The sequence below is a fragment of the Clarias gariepinus genome, chromosome 10, assembly GCF_024256425.1.
Source record: "Clarias gariepinus isolate MV-2021 ecotype Netherlands chromosome 10, CGAR_prim_01v2, whole genome shotgun sequence".
Taxonomy (NCBI): domain Eukaryota; kingdom Metazoa; phylum Chordata; class Actinopteri; order Siluriformes; family Clariidae; genus Clarias; species Clarias gariepinus.
In genome coordinates, this window is record NC_071109.1 from 19,327,809 (window position 1) to 19,345,458 (window position 17,650).

At 39.2% G+C, this 17,650-nt stretch overlaps 1 protein-coding gene across 1 annotated transcript in view; it reads left to right on the plus strand.

Moving 5' to 3' along the window:
* gpc3 (glypican 3) overlaps positions 1-17,650 on the plus strand; it is a 124,967-nt gene that overhangs the window by 38,466 nt on the left and 68,851 nt on the right. The window contains exon 3 of the mRNA XM_053506141.1: positions 16,067-16,755. Within this exon, the coding sequence (XP_053362116.1) occupies positions 16,067-16,755 (689 nt within the window). The remainder of the gene's footprint in view (positions 1-16,066; positions 16,756-17,650) is intronic.

A 17,650-nucleotide genomic window follows, 5' to 3' on the forward strand; every position in this document is an offset into this window, starting at 1 on the left:
GTTTCAACCAGTGCAAGCACCAAAGACAAAGGAGAAATCAAATATAACGGTGCGCCATAGTGAGCCGTTTAAAGTGTGCTTAATAATACTGAAGAACATTCTACATTGTGAAGCTTTTATGGATGGTAAGAGTAGATGGCGCGGCCTCTCCTGAGTACATGTGGAATATAATACATGTCAAAAATGCTGCCCATTATCCTCCGTGCACAAGATAATGGGCAGCATTTCCTCATGTATCATATTGCACATGTACTGTACATGCATGTTTATGGTTCACAACTATGACTTTTGCTTTTCTTTCTTTTGCTGAAATGATGAATTTTCGAATCATACATGTTTTACATTGCACACCTACATCTAGCAACTGTTTGCCAATGAAAGAATGTTAATTAGGATCACACCAGACTGAAAGCTGATAGTCACGCTTCCTTCCACATGGTTGATGTTGATTATCATGCAGGTAAATCTGTCCTACTTGAGTTACATCGCCTCAAACTCATGACTCTGGAAATTGAGGTTAATCATATACAGTACAGTGAAGGCTGAAAAAGTGAACAGTGATACTTTTTTAGTTTTGGCCCCTATATCCTAAAGCCCTATTCCCAGTATATATAATATATATATACTTTATAAAGTGAAGTACAGAATGTTTGCCTCTATTAAACCATTTTTGCCATTTATGCTCAGAGTGACATGTAAGAATAACAGCCCTTTTTTTGTACATTATTATCCTTCTTAGGTGGCGAAACAGAACTGCATAATCAGCTTCTTAGATAGTTCTTGGCCAAATATACAAATTACAATTTTGTCATATTTATATACAAAAGATAAAAAAATTGATGAAATTAAAATGTGAGACTTACATCTGTTTTTTTTTTTTACTGTTCACACCATGACCAAATAAGTGTTCGGTATAAATTTTCACTAAAGCATTCAACTTTAAAAAATAAACTCATTAATGAATTACAATGTTATAAAATTTAACAGAATAAAATATACCCTATACTTTTACATTATATCAACATAATGCACCACAATATATCACAGTAATGAATGACCAAAGAATACATGCGGAAATAAAAAAATAAATGCAATAAAACATTTTCAACCTTTTCTGTTACAAGTGCAGCATAATGTGATCATCACAGACAAGAATTTGTGTTAGTTACTTTGCATGGATAAAATATCCATCATGAACACTAAAATCTCACTAAAAACTCTAACAACACATGAGATCAGGAAACATTTTGGTGACATACATAATTTTGTCGAAAACGTTGACAAATTGAGGATTATATTGTGGGTCAGCAGCTTCACCAGCACTGCCACAGTGGTCACATGGGTCTCCTTGAGGTTCTTTGGCTTCCTTCCTCTGTCCAGAAACACGCAGCTAGGCAGTTTGGCTCGGCTCGATTGGCCCTAGGTGTGAATGTGTGTGTGTGTGTGTGTGTGCTTGTTGGTCTGGAAATGGACTGGTGTCCCATCTGGCATAAATTCTCCTGCCTTGCGCCTTGTGTTACCGAAACAGACTGTATTAGAATAGACAGGAACCCTGATCCGGATAAAGAGGTTATTGATGATAAATGAATTCTTGAGTCAAAGATATTTGCACAAGATTTGCTCAAGTATTAATCCCCAGAAGTACATAATCTGTCCCTTCACTGACAAAACTATGAGAACATTGAGGACAAATCTTTTAAAGAAGGTCACATGTCAGTGAATGACAATCCCAGCCGAGGTGGCTCAGAGCTCACTGCAGTCATGAACATTCATCAAATGGAACACCTTGAAAATCAATGGATAACTTGTCTACAACTTGCAGAGGTCTGTGGGAACTGTACACACAATCATTCATGAACACCACTTGCACATGACACCTCAAAAAATGGTGAACCTTGCAGGTATGAAATTTTGCCTCATCCACCCCCCCCCCCCAACCTTGCACCCAGTGACTTCTTCCTCTTCCATCACTCGAAGAAACCATTTTGTGGCAGGCATTTGATGACAAGGAGGTGATTACTGAGGTGGAACTTTTCCTCAAGAGCCAAAAAGGTAGGCTGCTTCAAAGATGGTCTCCACCAGCTCGTCCTTCGTTTGGAGAAATGTGTCGCCTTATGTGGAGGATATTTAAAGAAAAAACACGCTCAGGACCAATGTTTGTTTTCATCAGAGTATTTTTCCTATAATTAACTTCCTATAAATTGTAATTATTTTCCAATAATAACAATTTTATAAACGTTCCTCATATATAGGGAATTAAAGAAAGGCTTTGCTCTTATGACCATGTATTCTGCACAAACAAAAGTCCTGGTTTGACTTGAACACCCTTCATGTGCGTGAAGGATGAAAAAAAAAATATGCGAGAGCAATTGTAAGAACATTACAATTGTATTTTTGTTTCATTTTAAAGTATTTAGCTAGAGTGTAAAGTTTGTCATTTTAAATTCTCATAATAGTTTTCAGACTCTATTTGCAAACTTTTACAACTGCCCTTAGAATTGAGTGTTTGATAGAGAGAGAGAGAGAGAGAGAGAATATGATCTATGGAATATGCTGTTAGAGATCAAAGTGTGAAAATCTAATTTATTAAATACTAGACTGCATTTAAAAAAAAAGCCTTATGGATTGACAAAATGAAAATAAACTTAACACGATTAAGGGGGAAAAGAATTCTGTGCAATAAGCGATAAGAAAACCAAACCCATTGTTTGAGCAAAATGCCAGCATGTTGTTCTGGTATAATTGTATCGAGCGTCTCATTGAGGTTGTTCTTCTCTCAGTTAATTTTCATGACAATACTGTAAAGAAACCTGATAATAAAATGTTGAAAGAATCCCAGCTCTATGTTATGTTGTGTGAGGAGGTCAGATATATCAGAATACGGAAATAAAAAGCATAAATATTCTGAGCTCTTTACGTCCACATGGACGGACTGAACACCACAAGTGGCTTCTTTTTTTTAATTTATTTATTTTTTATCTGTGTCTCTTCTTGTATTTTTGTCTGTCTTCCTTCTTCACACTTTCTCTCCCACTGTCACTTTCTCGGTGCGCTTACATCTGTGCACAAACACTTCAAAACCTGTCTCGATCCCTTTACTGCTCCGCTTTTAAATTCAACACCATGCTCTTTAATCTGCCTTCAAAGATCTGCTCCAGAAAGGAGGCAAGTTTTCATTCATTATCACTTCATTACTCATACGAAAGCTCTCCATTAACATTAACACACAACACACACTATCCTAATATGTGTGTTGTAGTACTAAATAAGACCCAACCCAAAAATAAGAAACGGTACTGTGTGTAGAGAGAGTATGTGGATGGATGGGAATGATCTTTAGGAATAGCCGAACCAGGAAGAAAGATGAAAAAGGTCTAGGAGATGTGTAGGGTGAGCTTTTCTATTTATTTTATAACAAATGCCATCCTTCGAAAGGTAGGTCAGAGAGCAGATTCAAGTCTTTCTGTCATCTGGTTTCCTTTGTGGCGATATTTCTTTTTGACGGACTCTCTCGTCTTTGTGTGTTCTTTTCAGAGGTGCCGTCTAGCTGCGTGTAAAAGCGTAAACAAAACACAATGCCATTGAACTGCTGCATGTGTTCATCAGACGCATACAGCATGAAACATGGAAGGCATTCATAGAAAAGGACTTTGAAGAAATGGCTGCGACTCAAGTTTTATTGAGTGTTTCATGTGACTGTGAGATTACTATCACTTGGCTCTGGCTGCCTTTGATTAGGGTTTCAAAGGCTCTTTGGACAAGTTCTGGCATGTTTTTGAACCAACATGTCTGGCACGTTTTGAGCCTCCTGGGTGCATTGTAATAATAAAATGCATATGTGAGTAAAAGGAAATGGGAACAGCTATAAATACATTTAAATATACAGTACAAATACAGATATACACATAAACACAGCATACATCTTTACACGCTGATATCCACGTTCATGTATACAAAAAAGTCAATTAAAATCTAACACTAAAATCTGAATGTCTATCTAGCTAAGGTATGTTATTTTCTTGAAGGATAGATCTGTATAGTTAAAGTACCTGCCAGATGGTAGAAGACCAAAGAAAGTGAGGCTATGAAGACCGGGGAGCTTAATAACACTGTGTGCTTTAGTCCCAAAAACGTCCCAGATAGAAGGGAATTTGCTGGCGTGTTTGGACTGAATTGCACACTATACCTCATGTGCACTATGCTCTACTTATGTGTTAAAAAACATTTGCGCTTCGCTGTTTTGCTCTGTTTTGGAGAGAAATACCGTATGAAGAAGTAGGAAGAATCTGCTGCTGTGTTCAGGTCAGCAATCCATCTGTATATAGCAGCCCATTTGTCTGAGCGTGATAGCAGCCGGCAGAGATGAGCGATGGCTTGGGTAAGTGAGTAACTTAATGCCCTCATCTGATGAACCGGCGTTGCGTCGGTCTCTGGCCTGAACGATGGTATTGCGCCCTTACCAGAACTCTGTCTCCTTCCTTACTGGAAGCACCAACCCCCTCTCAGTGTGAGCTGTGTTCCCGCACAAATCTCTGCAGCACCCTGGTGGTCAGATGCAATTCACCTCGCGCTGAACCCGCAGACGGTCCTCCACAGGTGTGTCCGATGTCTTCTCAGGTTACTCTCAAGCTCTAAGTGATTATATGCCTTCCATCATGCTTTCTGCTTTGCATAAGCTCCTTGCTTCTAATCAATAGAACCAGTGGAAATGAACAGAATGTTTAGGTGATATATGAAGCGTGGCTCTCATCTGGCAGGTAGTGACTGTATTAGTGGCGATGGCCAGGTGGCGCCGCTCCTCCTCATCGCTCTCCCTGGCGGCTAGAGGTGACACTCCATCAAGGAAATTGATTGTGCTCGTTGCACGGCTAATTTATTGATGATCCGCCCCTAGCGGGGATAATGAGTTCATGGGCTTCTGATTGATGTCCGAAAGGTCTGTGTAGCAGAGCTGGGATTGCCATTGCATGTCTGTCAGCTGGGACAAGAACCTTGTTTAGATGAGCACCAAGTACATGGGCAAATCCATCTAAATTAATATTCCCGTTCAGGTGTTTATCAAGGCAAAATGAGGTGACTAATAATGAGACAGAAAAAACCCTGAAATGTCTATCTAGCCAAGGTATGTTATTCTCAGTGCCTGCAAATGATCATATTTATCAAACAACATGAAAGTATCAGAGTAGTTGCCAAAGTAAGATCATCAACCTGGATGCTTGGATATTTAACAGTATAGAAGCGGAACACAGCGAACTTATGACCACAACTTGGTAGAGAGTTGTCATACAGTATATACAGCTTTATCCTATATATATATAAGGGGTCGTGGTGGGGGGGTCTATAACAGCTAGGGTACACCCTGGACAGTGTGCAAATCTATTGCAGGACACACACACGCATACACACACGCAGGTGCTCATTTAGACTCTACAGGCAATTTGGGAACAGCAATTAACCTCTGGAATATGGGAGGAAACCAGAGTACCCGGAGGAAACCCACCAAGCATGGGGAAATCACATGCACAGAGAGGTAAGGTGGGAATCAAACCCGGAACCTGGAGGTGCAAGGAGACAAAAAGGTGCTGACTCCTATGCCACCGTCAAAATAATCATGTATGAGTTAGCACAAAAAGAGAACCTGGAACACGAAAACAAAGCTCAGAGTTAGAATAACAAATGCATGATAATACTTTTGTGATGAGACAAAGAAATAGCAGGGTATAAATAGACAACCTAATTAAGGACTAAACACGGAACAGCAGAGCACATTCGTATAGCACGCTTATGACAGAACAGGAGAAGAGACAGGACTGGAACAGAAACAAAAGCAACTGGGATTGTAAACAAAAGTACATCATGTTAACGTGAATCAAAAAAGCAGGGTTCATCGCACATTGAACTTTTCTAAGTGGGGAAATTTGCAACAAATCTGATCCCCCTCCCAATAAAGAACGCTGTGACAGCAAGGTCTAAAATTGGTCCTGGACCACTGGGCAGAACATGTACAATTGACATTGCACCTCAAGGCTGATATTGCTTGGGGAAAAATTTGTGATGCATAATAATGACTCCATACAAACGTGTAAATGTGGCTTTGTCAAAGTGTGTTTCATCACATGATATGAACGACCATAAAACATGCAGAGGGCTAAGTAGATTTTCTTTCTAAAGAATATTACTTTAATGTTCCTTTATTGTATGATAGCATAGCTTGATCCTGTTCCTATTCCTATTTCTTAATATTATTCCTTATTAATCTAGATATTAACTAATATATTACTGTATGAATCATTTCTGAGACACAACAACAGTAGTAGATTTAGATATGGGCAACATGGGCAACTACCCAAGGTGGCATCTTGCTGGGGGGCGGCACAGAGCATGCGGGGAAAAGAAATGTTCAAAATGATAACATCAGTTTTCTATTGCTCGATTGTAAGTCACATTTTTCATGTCATCTTGTGGGTCAATTAATGTTGCTGGTGCTGTGAGCAAGGCGGGGTACTGACTGGCACGGTCTCCCACTCAGTTGTATGAGATGGGGAGGGAGGCAATGAGGTAGACATCATCATGGCTCTCCCTACTGGAAGCTTAACTGTGGGGGGGGCGGGGTTCGGAGCAGGGAAAAAGTCTTACATTTAACTTTTTACAGCAATGCAAGTAATAAAATTAATCACACTACCAACTACAGTGGACCCTTGTTTGCGAGTGTTCCGCAAGACGAGCAAAGATTTTTTATAAATTTTGACTTGGAAAATGAACAAGTCTTGGTTTACGAGTACCAAGTATCATGTATTACGCATGGGCTTCTTGTTTTGATGCTGAGCGTCACGTGATCACAACTAAGTCTCATTAGAGAGGATAAAGATCCATTTTCTTTCTCTGTATTAGCCTGCTCTTTGTGCCACCCACACACACAGACCCCTTCTATTTTCGCCTTTACAGACACACAGACACAAACACACACTTTTTCTCTTTGCTATACAAAGAAACACTGCTCTGTTCGATTCTTTTCAAAGGTAAAGTGCAGGTTTATTTGTTTTATTTTTACTTTACAGCAGTGATTCCATTAGTGTGTCGCTCAATCGATTGTCATTAGAGATATTTCTTGTTAATTTTTCCGATAAAACAGTGTTTCCATTGTGCGTGCACGTGCGTGTGAAAAAAGTGGAGAAAGGGTAACTGTATAAGATGAGAAGTGGAAGGGGGGAAGGGGCTCTTTACTTTAGCTTCACACACACACGCACATACACAGCGCCTGCGCGCACAAATGGAAACACTTATCTGTTGGGATTTTTTTTTTAAAGGTAAAGTGCAGGTCCATTTGTTTTATTTTTATTTTATATTTTGTATTAATTATTTTTTATGTAATTATTTTTTTAAGCTGTGGAACCAATAATTTGAGTTTCCATTATTTCTTAAGGGAAAATTCGATTTGGTTTATGGGTGTTTTGAAATATGAGCCCGCTTCCAGAACAAATTATGCTCATTATCCACGTTTCCACTGTACTACCAAATAAACTGCTGTTATACTGTGAATATACAGACCTACTCTACTCTTGACCTTTGCAGGTATATAAAATTCTACGGGTTTTGTGTGCAAAATCATTTAGCGTAATATACTGTATAACACATCTACAGACCCCCAAGGTGAACTGGTTTAGTCTTGATGGTTTTGTCTTTAGCCATTTCTTCAAAGTCTTGACTAATTGAAGGTGGGTAATGTCATGATGCTTGTTACAGAAAAGAAGAAGAAAAGGTTAAAGCCATTAGGTGCCCCGTTTCGAAAAAAAGAAAAGGAAACTAGGGGAAAAAAGACAAACCATGCAGCCCTGTCCTGTTCCTGTGTTGCAAGGTTGCTAGCTTTTATAACATTGGAATTTCCTTAATAGTAATAAATGCTATGATTGGTGTTCAAGTCATGTTATGGGTTCTCAAGTCAAATGGGGCTTTGGATTGTGCAGAAAAACAAAACACAGTTACGAGAGTTAAAAACGACCTTTATTTCTCAATTTCTCTAAAAGCACTCCAGCTAAATTTTGGTCCCCTGTGAGTTTGTCTCGTAGAAAAAGTTTATATTGATATTCATTTATGGTAAAATCACTGAGCTCAAAAGGTGTTTGTGTATGCCAGCTATTATAGCTCCTGACTGCAAAATAATTTCAATATAATTCTATTTAAACAGTATATAATATATACCAGTGTTTCACTAGTGCTTGGATACCATTCACGTCTGAAATGCTGGCCTCCCAGGAACTCCTTTAATGACCCAAACATGAAAATGGACTGTATGGGTGATGTTACAATATCTTTCAGCTTAATTTCTGTAATGTACAAGTGATGTTCCTGAATGATTATGTGCACAGTTACCTTGATGGATGCATCTCTTCCACAAACGTGTCGACAAGTTATTAGTTTTTAAGCATCAGACGTCCCACTTGCTGAATGACCGCAGTGGGCTCCGAGCCACCTCGGCTGGGAACGTCATTCGCGGACGTGCGGCCTTCTTTAAAACATTCAAATGTTTTACTGTGGCTAAGAATCTCATTACCACACTCTGCTTCAAATCTACTCTAAATGTCAGCCAGGCTTTACGCCTTCATTCATAAGAAATTTCATCACACGTCCCGATTTGACTCGAAAGCCCCCAGTATAATGCCAATGTTTTGGTTAATTTGATGCTCTTCCATAATGCACATGCTCACAGTTTAAAGGTCAAGCTGACCAAGCATTTATCTGCTATGCTAGCAGTTAACTTTAAGTCTAACCATTTTGTCCATAAAAACATTGATCCTTGAGGTTCGCAGTATCACTGAATGAAATGAAACAGAAGATTTGGATAAGCTACTCTCCTTCAGTACATTGTCTCTTCTATGATGCAGGTGTTTTAAGAGCCATGTTTCCCTCTCAATGTAAATCCTCCCCATGCACAGATCAATCGACTGTATATCCTCCGTCCATCATAGAACAGATTTTTCTATTTCTACAAAGAGCATTATTGGACAGAAGCTTTCTGCTCAATGAGGTCAGGGCACAGCAATGCCCTGGTAACGGGGATGTGTAATCCATTAGAAAAGATAAGAGTTCTCTGTTCGCTACATGCCCGTGCTGTGTCAGGCAACTTCGCTTTCTCCATTAGCAGATACCTGATATGGGACCTGCCGGTGGATGCAGACCCCCCGATCTAAGAAACGATAGAAAAGCGCAGAACATTGCACAATTCCCCTGACCTGTGTGACCCTTTTAATAAAATCAAACATTAAATAAAGAGAGACTCTCCTTTTCTCCTCTTTCTGCCCCCCGTCCTCTTCTATTGCTCATCTCCAAGTGATTCAAATACATCATTAGCTTTTAGGTTTCAGACGCATATGTGTACATACAAAAGAAAATGAATTGAGAAATTTCTTTTTGTAATACTCCTGTATCTCGGAAAGTACTAAATATAAACAGGGCTTCGTGGTGTGACTTTTGTCTGTTTTACTGAAATGAAAGTGTGATGAGAAAAAATGCATCAAGATGTGTTGGCACATAATTAACACTGCCAAATATAAAGCGATCAAAATGGGCTGAAAATCATCACAACCGAAAAACTATGGCTATCAAAAAAAGATTTAAAATGCAGAAAATTTAAAGGGAGACCAGAACCGGTGATTTTATTAGCAGCACTTCATTTGGTAAGGGTAATATTAACATTTTGACGGATGATTTATATCGCTCTGTACTATAGTGGCTCTGAAATGCAAAAGATATAAAGTCTTGCGAAAGTGTAAACATAACTAATTTCAAAATAGCAACAAGTGCAAAACAAAACAGCAACAGAGAAAATAAAAAAAACATATATAAAAACACAAAATTAAAAAGTTAAGCGCGAATTTGAAAACAACAGGAAAAACAAACGATAAGAGCAAAAGAAAAAACACAGGAGGATAAAACAACACATTGCAGCAATTTCAAAAACAAAACAGCAACAGAGAAAAAAAAAAATATATATATATAAAAACACAAAATTAAAAAGTTAAGAGCGAATTTGAAAACAACTGGAAAAACAAACGATAAGAGCAAAAGAAAAAACACAGGAGGATAAAACAACACATTGCAGCAATTTCAAAAACAAAACAGAATAAAAAACAGCAACAGGAAAGAACAAAACATTGCAGCAATTTTAAGATCACAACAGCAAAAAGTCAGACACAAGAACAAAAGTGAAAACACAACAGCAAAATCAAACAACACAACGTTTACTCAGAATGGAAAAGGTAAATCCTTATTAAACTTGTTAATCTTGTGCCGGTTGCTGATTGGCTACGGCACGGATACGTCCTGAAAACAGGAATTGTTGCAAACAAGGATCATCAGGCGGATAATAAGCATAAATTAATCGATTTATTCTTTGTGTTTATTTTCATATGATTTAATTTTGGATGTGCCACACACACACACACACACACACAGTTGAAATGACAAATATTTAGGGCCCAAACTGACATCAGTCCTATTATGTCATATTGTGTGAAGTGTGCAAGTGGTGCGGTGCACCCAAGCAGAGATGTTTTTTTGTAGGTTTAACACCGCAAAAGACAAACAGTTTGTGCTGTGCACCTGAGTGTCGATGGCGCAGGGTGCTCTGGCTCGCTCATCGTTCCTTGCAACTATATTTTGCTGTTGTGTTTTCACTTTTGGTGTTGGATTTAGATTTTTTTTTATTTGTTTTGCACCTCAGGGGCATCGTACTGTGGGTAGTGTGGCAACTTCATCAAAAACACAAATTGTTATGTTTTTGCGTTTACTGGTGTATTTTAACTTTTGCTGCTGTGGTTTTGCTTTTGCATTATGTATTCACTTTTGCTGTTATGGTTTCTATTGGTTTGTGTTATGCACTTTAGGGACATCATAATGTACCATTCAGAAACCGCATTGTTTTAATGCACTAAATCAGTAAGGCAAACACTGGCTATAATGGACTGGGTCGAGGGCAGAGATACAGCTGTGAGAACAAATCCAAATTGAGTGATAGACAAAAAGTCAGAATCAGGGTTGAAAAAAAAAACAACGATGATAATATGGCAAAAACTTACCATAAATGCAAGTTTTTGTTTAAAAAACAGACCAAAAAAAGTATGAAAATGTTTGCCTACGACAATCTGCACTCAGATATTCTGCAAAAGTTTCATGAATTATCATTTCCATTGTATTCACATGCACATGTTGGTCAACAAGAAATTGCAAAGCGTGTCACCGATACAGCTCATTCTCCTTTACCGATGCCCACAAAATCTCCATAAAAGGTCAAGCGCTCAGATGGCTGGAAACACGCGATGACTACTAACTGGTGGAAGGAGAGGCAGAAGATGGTGTAATTTTGCAGTGTAACATCACCTGAAAAGGTCAGAACCTAGAGACAAGTTGAACTGGGTGTGAATTTCATAAGAGGTGACAAGAAAATAATGTGAATAGAAAATTGAAAAGAAGAAAAAAGAAAAAAAAAAAAAACAAGTGCTACACTAATACCCAGGTGATCTGGACACCAAGCACATCACAGAGGGAAACTAATATTTTAAAAAGTGGATATACTGGAAGTGTTGCACAGCATTAAAAGACGATAAGGTGACAAACAGAAGCGAATTAAAATCCAGCCTCCATCCCGATGTGCATTGAATCTTTTTGTCAGCTTAGGCGTTTGTTTACAGCTTATGGCTCTCCATAGACAGATCAGCCTTTCCTCGGATTCTACAGTGGCACTTTCTTTGTTTTAACTGAATAGTGCTAGTTTAACTTGTCTTAATTAATGGGTTTGTATTGATTTTTAGGATCTGACCTACATAGCATGGGGGATTTCTTAAATTGAAACTACCAAGACACATAAATGCTTTAAAGGTAATTAACATAACCTATTTAAACTTGACATATATATTTAAGTATAAGTGCAAATTTACTCACGCGATACTCCATGGAGTTTCTTAGACTTTTCATGTTTTCTTCTGCGCTTAAAATAGCTACAAGATTTAGCTTGCGTCTCGATTGTTAACTAGCATGACGTTTGATGAATAATAAATGACTTGATTGATCATGTGACATCCTTTGAACACTATCCAGTAGGAATGCAGACTAGCTTCAGGTCATCTGTATAAGGTCTTTATATGCCCTATACATGACTTCAGTACTGTATGAGGATTTGGAGTGAATATAAATCTTGAAATTAATTTATAACACATCTAAGTGGATTGATTCGTCCTCAAGACGTCCCCAATACTGTAGGTATCTAGTTTGTATGGTCCTGCAGTGCTGTCTCTGCACATTCAATATGTTGTTGTTGTTTTTTTGCAACATGGTCATTAGAAACTTAACCTGTAAAATATTACTCAAGCTTATGGAAACAAAAGATGTGTTTCATAAGCTTCAGCTCTGTATATGAAAATTAATATACAAAATCACAAAGCATATAAAGGCAAAATAGTATTGTGTATTTCAGATCCATCAGTTAAATACACTGTGACATATCTATAACTCCTCCATTTATTAAACAGAAGTATTAATTTGGGTGTGTTGTGTATTTTTTTTAAACGTGGAAATATAAAGTGATTTGTACTCATTATATACTGGATTTTTCTAATGTGTGCATTTTTTTCATAACTGATGTGTTTGCGTGTGGGTGGATGTGTTTAACATTGTGTGAGTACACTTAGTTTTGTGTACAGTGTGTATGTGTGGTCCTTATAAAATGGTCCTTTTGAGCAGTTGCTGCTTTGTGAGCTCGATGTTTGAAGGAAGTGTCAGTCTGTCTGAGGCTCAACGGGTCGACTGAGGCTGAGTCACAAAAACTCCAAACAGACTATTATACCTTTACCTTCATGTTTCATGCGTGTATAATACAGAGCAACGTACTTCCACTCCATTTCCACAATCATCATGGCATTACACTTCAGGAGCTATTATGAGCCAAAAGCTAGCCTTTGGGGCATTTTAGGAACTATTATGTCTAATACAGGTTCTTATAATTTCTTTTAGTTTTTTGGAATACATGAATATTTCGAGCTATTTTTCTGATTACCTACTTTCACAACGTCCTCAGGCTGCAAAGGAAAATTATGCAATTTAGTATCTGCTAAGGTGAGCATAACAGGCTGAAAGTTTTAGGGTCTGACCTGAGGCTTCATGTGCTGTTGTGTTTCAGATGGAACATGTTTCCAATTTTAAAAGTAAGTTTTTTAACCAGGTGAGGAACCTTTCCAAAACTTGGACCAGCCTTTATCTTGCAACCACGGCAACAGGTTTTAGCACCTTTCATAAGCAAAGGAGCACAGACTTGTACTCATACAGCATAAATAACACCAACCTGCAAACTGGCTGGATGAAAAGGCGACCAAACTTGTTTTTTGTTCGTCTTAAGTCGGCTTTAAACCTTTCACCCTTCCACGGCTTAGCGATTTCTGTTACGACTCCATCAGTGAATGTTATAGATTCATCCAGCTTGTGTTGATTTAGTAACAGCCTTGGCCCCTGACAGCGGCACTCGCTGGTCGAGATGGATGGCGTAGTTAATGATTGCGGCTGAAAAAAGTCTGCTTAGCAGCATGCTGATGTCACGGCACTCCAGGAGCGTGGCCTAATTAGAGTCTCCACTCTTTTGGATCACCTTCAGCCTCTCTGACCTGTTCATTAACGATGCCAGACTTTTCATGGATACCTTTCCTGACTTTTCTCTTCTTAGACAAACTCTCCAAATTGTTTCACTCAGTTTAATTCGTATTCATTACGAAGTTTCCTTTTTTGGAATAAATACATTTTTTGTTGTTTAATTTATTAGTGTTGAGAATTGATTGATTGGTTAATATTGCTACATCAGTAAATAGGGAACAGTTTAATTTGTAATCTTACCATATAATTGTCTTTTGTGCAGTTAATGACTTTGGTCCAATCATCCACTAATTGTTAATTTTAGTAGGCCACCGTAAGGCCCTTGACCAGATGGTTTCCAGCATAGCCATGACACGATCATAGTTTGGTACAATTACGGGATGTCACTGTCAAGGTTAGGGATAGCCACCCAACCAAAAATATCCAATTAACAGCAGCTCTGTGCCGAGATACTGTCATGGTGATAGAATAGATCATGATTAACACGCATTGGGCATGGAACTACTCTCAAACTCCCCCTACACGGTGGAATAACAGAGAAGGTGTGTCTCATTTACACCCAATAAAACCTCGCTCATCAATCTTTCCAGATGATGATCTCGAGAAATGCTGATTTTTCTTCTGACGCCCACAAACCTCCATAAAAGCTTGCACAGCGAAAATGACTATTAAAGCACAAAAAAGAGTAATATATTCATGCTAATAGGAATATATAGTATATATTATTTAACAGTGTAACAGCACCTGATAAAAAAGCCTGGAGGCGAGCTAGAGGATAATTAAGGGAGGTGAACAAGTTTTCGCTTAACATAAAAATACAGAAAGACTGTACCTAGGTGAGTTTTGAACCCCAAGCAAATCAGGAAGGGGAAACTTTTTTTCCATTCATAGCATAACCGGGCTGGACGTTCGCCTAGTCTGGCTGTATTTAGACTGTGGGAGGAAATCGGAGTACGGGGAGGAAACCCACCAAGCAGAGGCAAACTCCATGCACACAGACCTTGAGGAGGGAATCGAACCCAAAACAGAATAACAAATTCAAAACCAAATGAACGAAACCGAAAACAAAATAACTAATATCTGACTGGCGGAGAAGGGCAATACAAATTAACAAAACAGAAAACAAATAACAAAACAAAAATACAAATTAACAAAACAGAAAACAAAAAACAAAACAAAAATACAAATTAACAAAACAGAAAACAAATAACAAAACAAAAATACAAATTAACAAAACGGAAAACAAAATAACAAAAACAAAACAACAAATCCCCCCCCCCCCCCCCCCCCCAAAAAAAAAAAAAAAAATTGTTTTGGGTTTTGTTATTTGGTTTTGAATTTGTTAATTTGTTTTCCGTTTTGTTACTTTGAATTGCACTTCTCGGCCAGTCAGATTATTAGTTATTTTTGGGTTTTGTTATTTTGTTTTCAGTTTTGTTCATTTGTTTTGCACTTCAGGGCCACCGTAGTTTCCTCTGCATTAATGGACACGCACTCGGAAGAAATGTTTTTCTAAAGTCATAAAATTTTCATGAATACATAATTTCTTGTGTGGATGCTTCTGTGAATGAGTTATGAATAAATCCGTCTGTGATGAAGAGCTACTGTACATGGTGTTTCGCTGCGAAACTGCTAGACTCGATAAACTCATACTAACACTGTGCCTGCTGTTTTTTTAAGAGACTTATCCACTCCTTTAATATCATATGATCAGTGCTAGTCCATTTAGTATGGAGTCTACAGGCTAGGTGGATTTATCTGGCTAATAAAGAAGCGACTGAGTGCATGTACGTGATAAAGCATACTGTACATGCAGTTATATACTGAACACCAACGAAATACTGCATACATCTTAATAAGTGACTCGCATGCTTGCAGTGATATGCCTCGCTCATCTAACCCAATCTTATTCCCTCTTTTCATGTTCCTAAATCTCAGCGTCTCCTCTCCCCTGCTCGCTGGTGTGGATTTGGAACGGAGCCCTTCTATGCTTCGGCGCTGATAAGACTCCACTGAGAGCTTTCATATGCATCTGATTATTTCTGAGGCTTACAATTTGTGCCGTTTTCTTCTCTCAGCATCTTTGAGGCTCAGCATCTCAAACAGCCTCCAGTGTGGATGAATGCTCTCCTTTTAAGTCTTTAAAACTGTTGAAAAGCTGCCTTTGTTGTTCGGGAAGGTCACTTCTGAAAACTGTGGTTTCCAATTGCTGTGGGAATAAGGGATGCTTCGGATTCTTTCTGGCTGTCTGTCATCTGCAGAGCGTGATGGACTTTACTAGATGTTTTCTGATGTGTAATATACTGGTATTAAATCTGTACATTAATGGGTTGTAAACATTTCAAACAGGATTAATGAGGCATATAACACGAATAACTATATCATTATATTCATATAACTGTTTCTCTCTCTCTCTCTCTCTCTCTCTCAGAGGCCTTTGACATGGTGTTGCGCTTGGGCCGAAACTCTACTCTCACCCTGCTGAGGGAGGAGTTCCCAGGCCTGGGTAGTGGAGCCAACGGTGCCGTCACCCAGCTTTTCCTGGACATGTCTCTCTACATCCTTGGTTCCGATGCCAACGTGGACGACATGGTGACCTCCTTCTTCTCGCGCCTTTTTCCTCTTGCCTACCGCCGCCTCTTGGGCAACGGGGCAGCGTCAGGAATCTCAGATGAATGCTTGCACCGGATGTGGCGTGACGCATCAGCATTTGGCTCTCACCCTAAGCTAATGATGACACGCCTCTCACGTTCACTGCTGGCCACGCGTTTTTTCCTTCAGGCGCTGAACCTGGGCATTGAGGTGGTGAACACCACGCAGCACCTTAAGGCGGGACGGGAGTGCGGTCGGGCCCTGCTCCGTCTGTGGTACTGTCCACTGTGCCAAGGGCTGCTGGAAGTGCGACCATGTAAGCCAATGTGCCTGGTAACGATGGGCACCTGTCTTGGGGGGGCAGCTGAGGTGCAGCCACATTGGAGGACCTACGTGGAGGGACTGGGCACTTTGGCAGCTGCCATGCGAGGAGAACAGGACATTGAGGCGGTGGTGCTCAGGCTCCATGTCACCATCCGGATGGCTCTCAGACACATTGTGGGAGCCAAGAGCAGAGTGAACGCCCAGGTCAGTTATAACCAGGCACCATTCTTCATGTTTTGTACATTAACATTAACATTTTTCCAGTTTCTACTGCTTTTGGTGTGCATAAGAAATTCTCCGAGCCATCCTCATAGTCTTTCTTCTGTTCCCAGTAAGAAAAGGTGTTAAACATAGTTATAGCTTTCATCATTTTAGCTCAATCATGCCTATACACGTCTATAGGTCATTTAAACATAATACATGCATTAATGGAATTATGATCAATCATTTTAACACATTATTTCTCTGTGCTGAAAAAAGAACTGAAATTGGTGCTCCCCGGTGTCTGCCCTTAGACTACAAGTATAAGTGAGTGAATTTCCCGTTATTTTCTCAGTGGAAGGAAACAATCAATTCCTCTCAATTCCTGACTGGTACCAGGACACACACTACTGTAGACAGAGGTGAGGTTTGAAAAGCACTGGATCATTCCATTAACTTCTAAAGCCCCTGAGTGAAAATGAGTGAAAACTGGTTTACACATAGTTTTTATTTAAAAAAAAATATATATATAACTGCTTAGAAAGCTTTCGTTTTTGTTTCGTTAACCCATGCACTACATGCCGTGTGACTCTCCAGCTCGGAATTGTGTATGCAGCACTTTCTACATGTACTGTATAAAGCAGTGCCTGACAAGCTCCCGAGTGCATCTCATCTCCCCGCACAGTGCTGACCCTTTCAGTGAGGCACAAGGAGTTAAACAGCAATAACACACTCCAGTTGCTCCTGTTGTATGAGGGCAAATGCTCATGAAATATTAAAAAATAAGCCCTGGCTTTGTATCCGGTTTCTCCATGGTGGTGTCTTTAACACTTACATGCCACTCTCTCTCTCTCTCTCTCTCTCTCTCTCTCTCACACACACACTCAACACACACAAT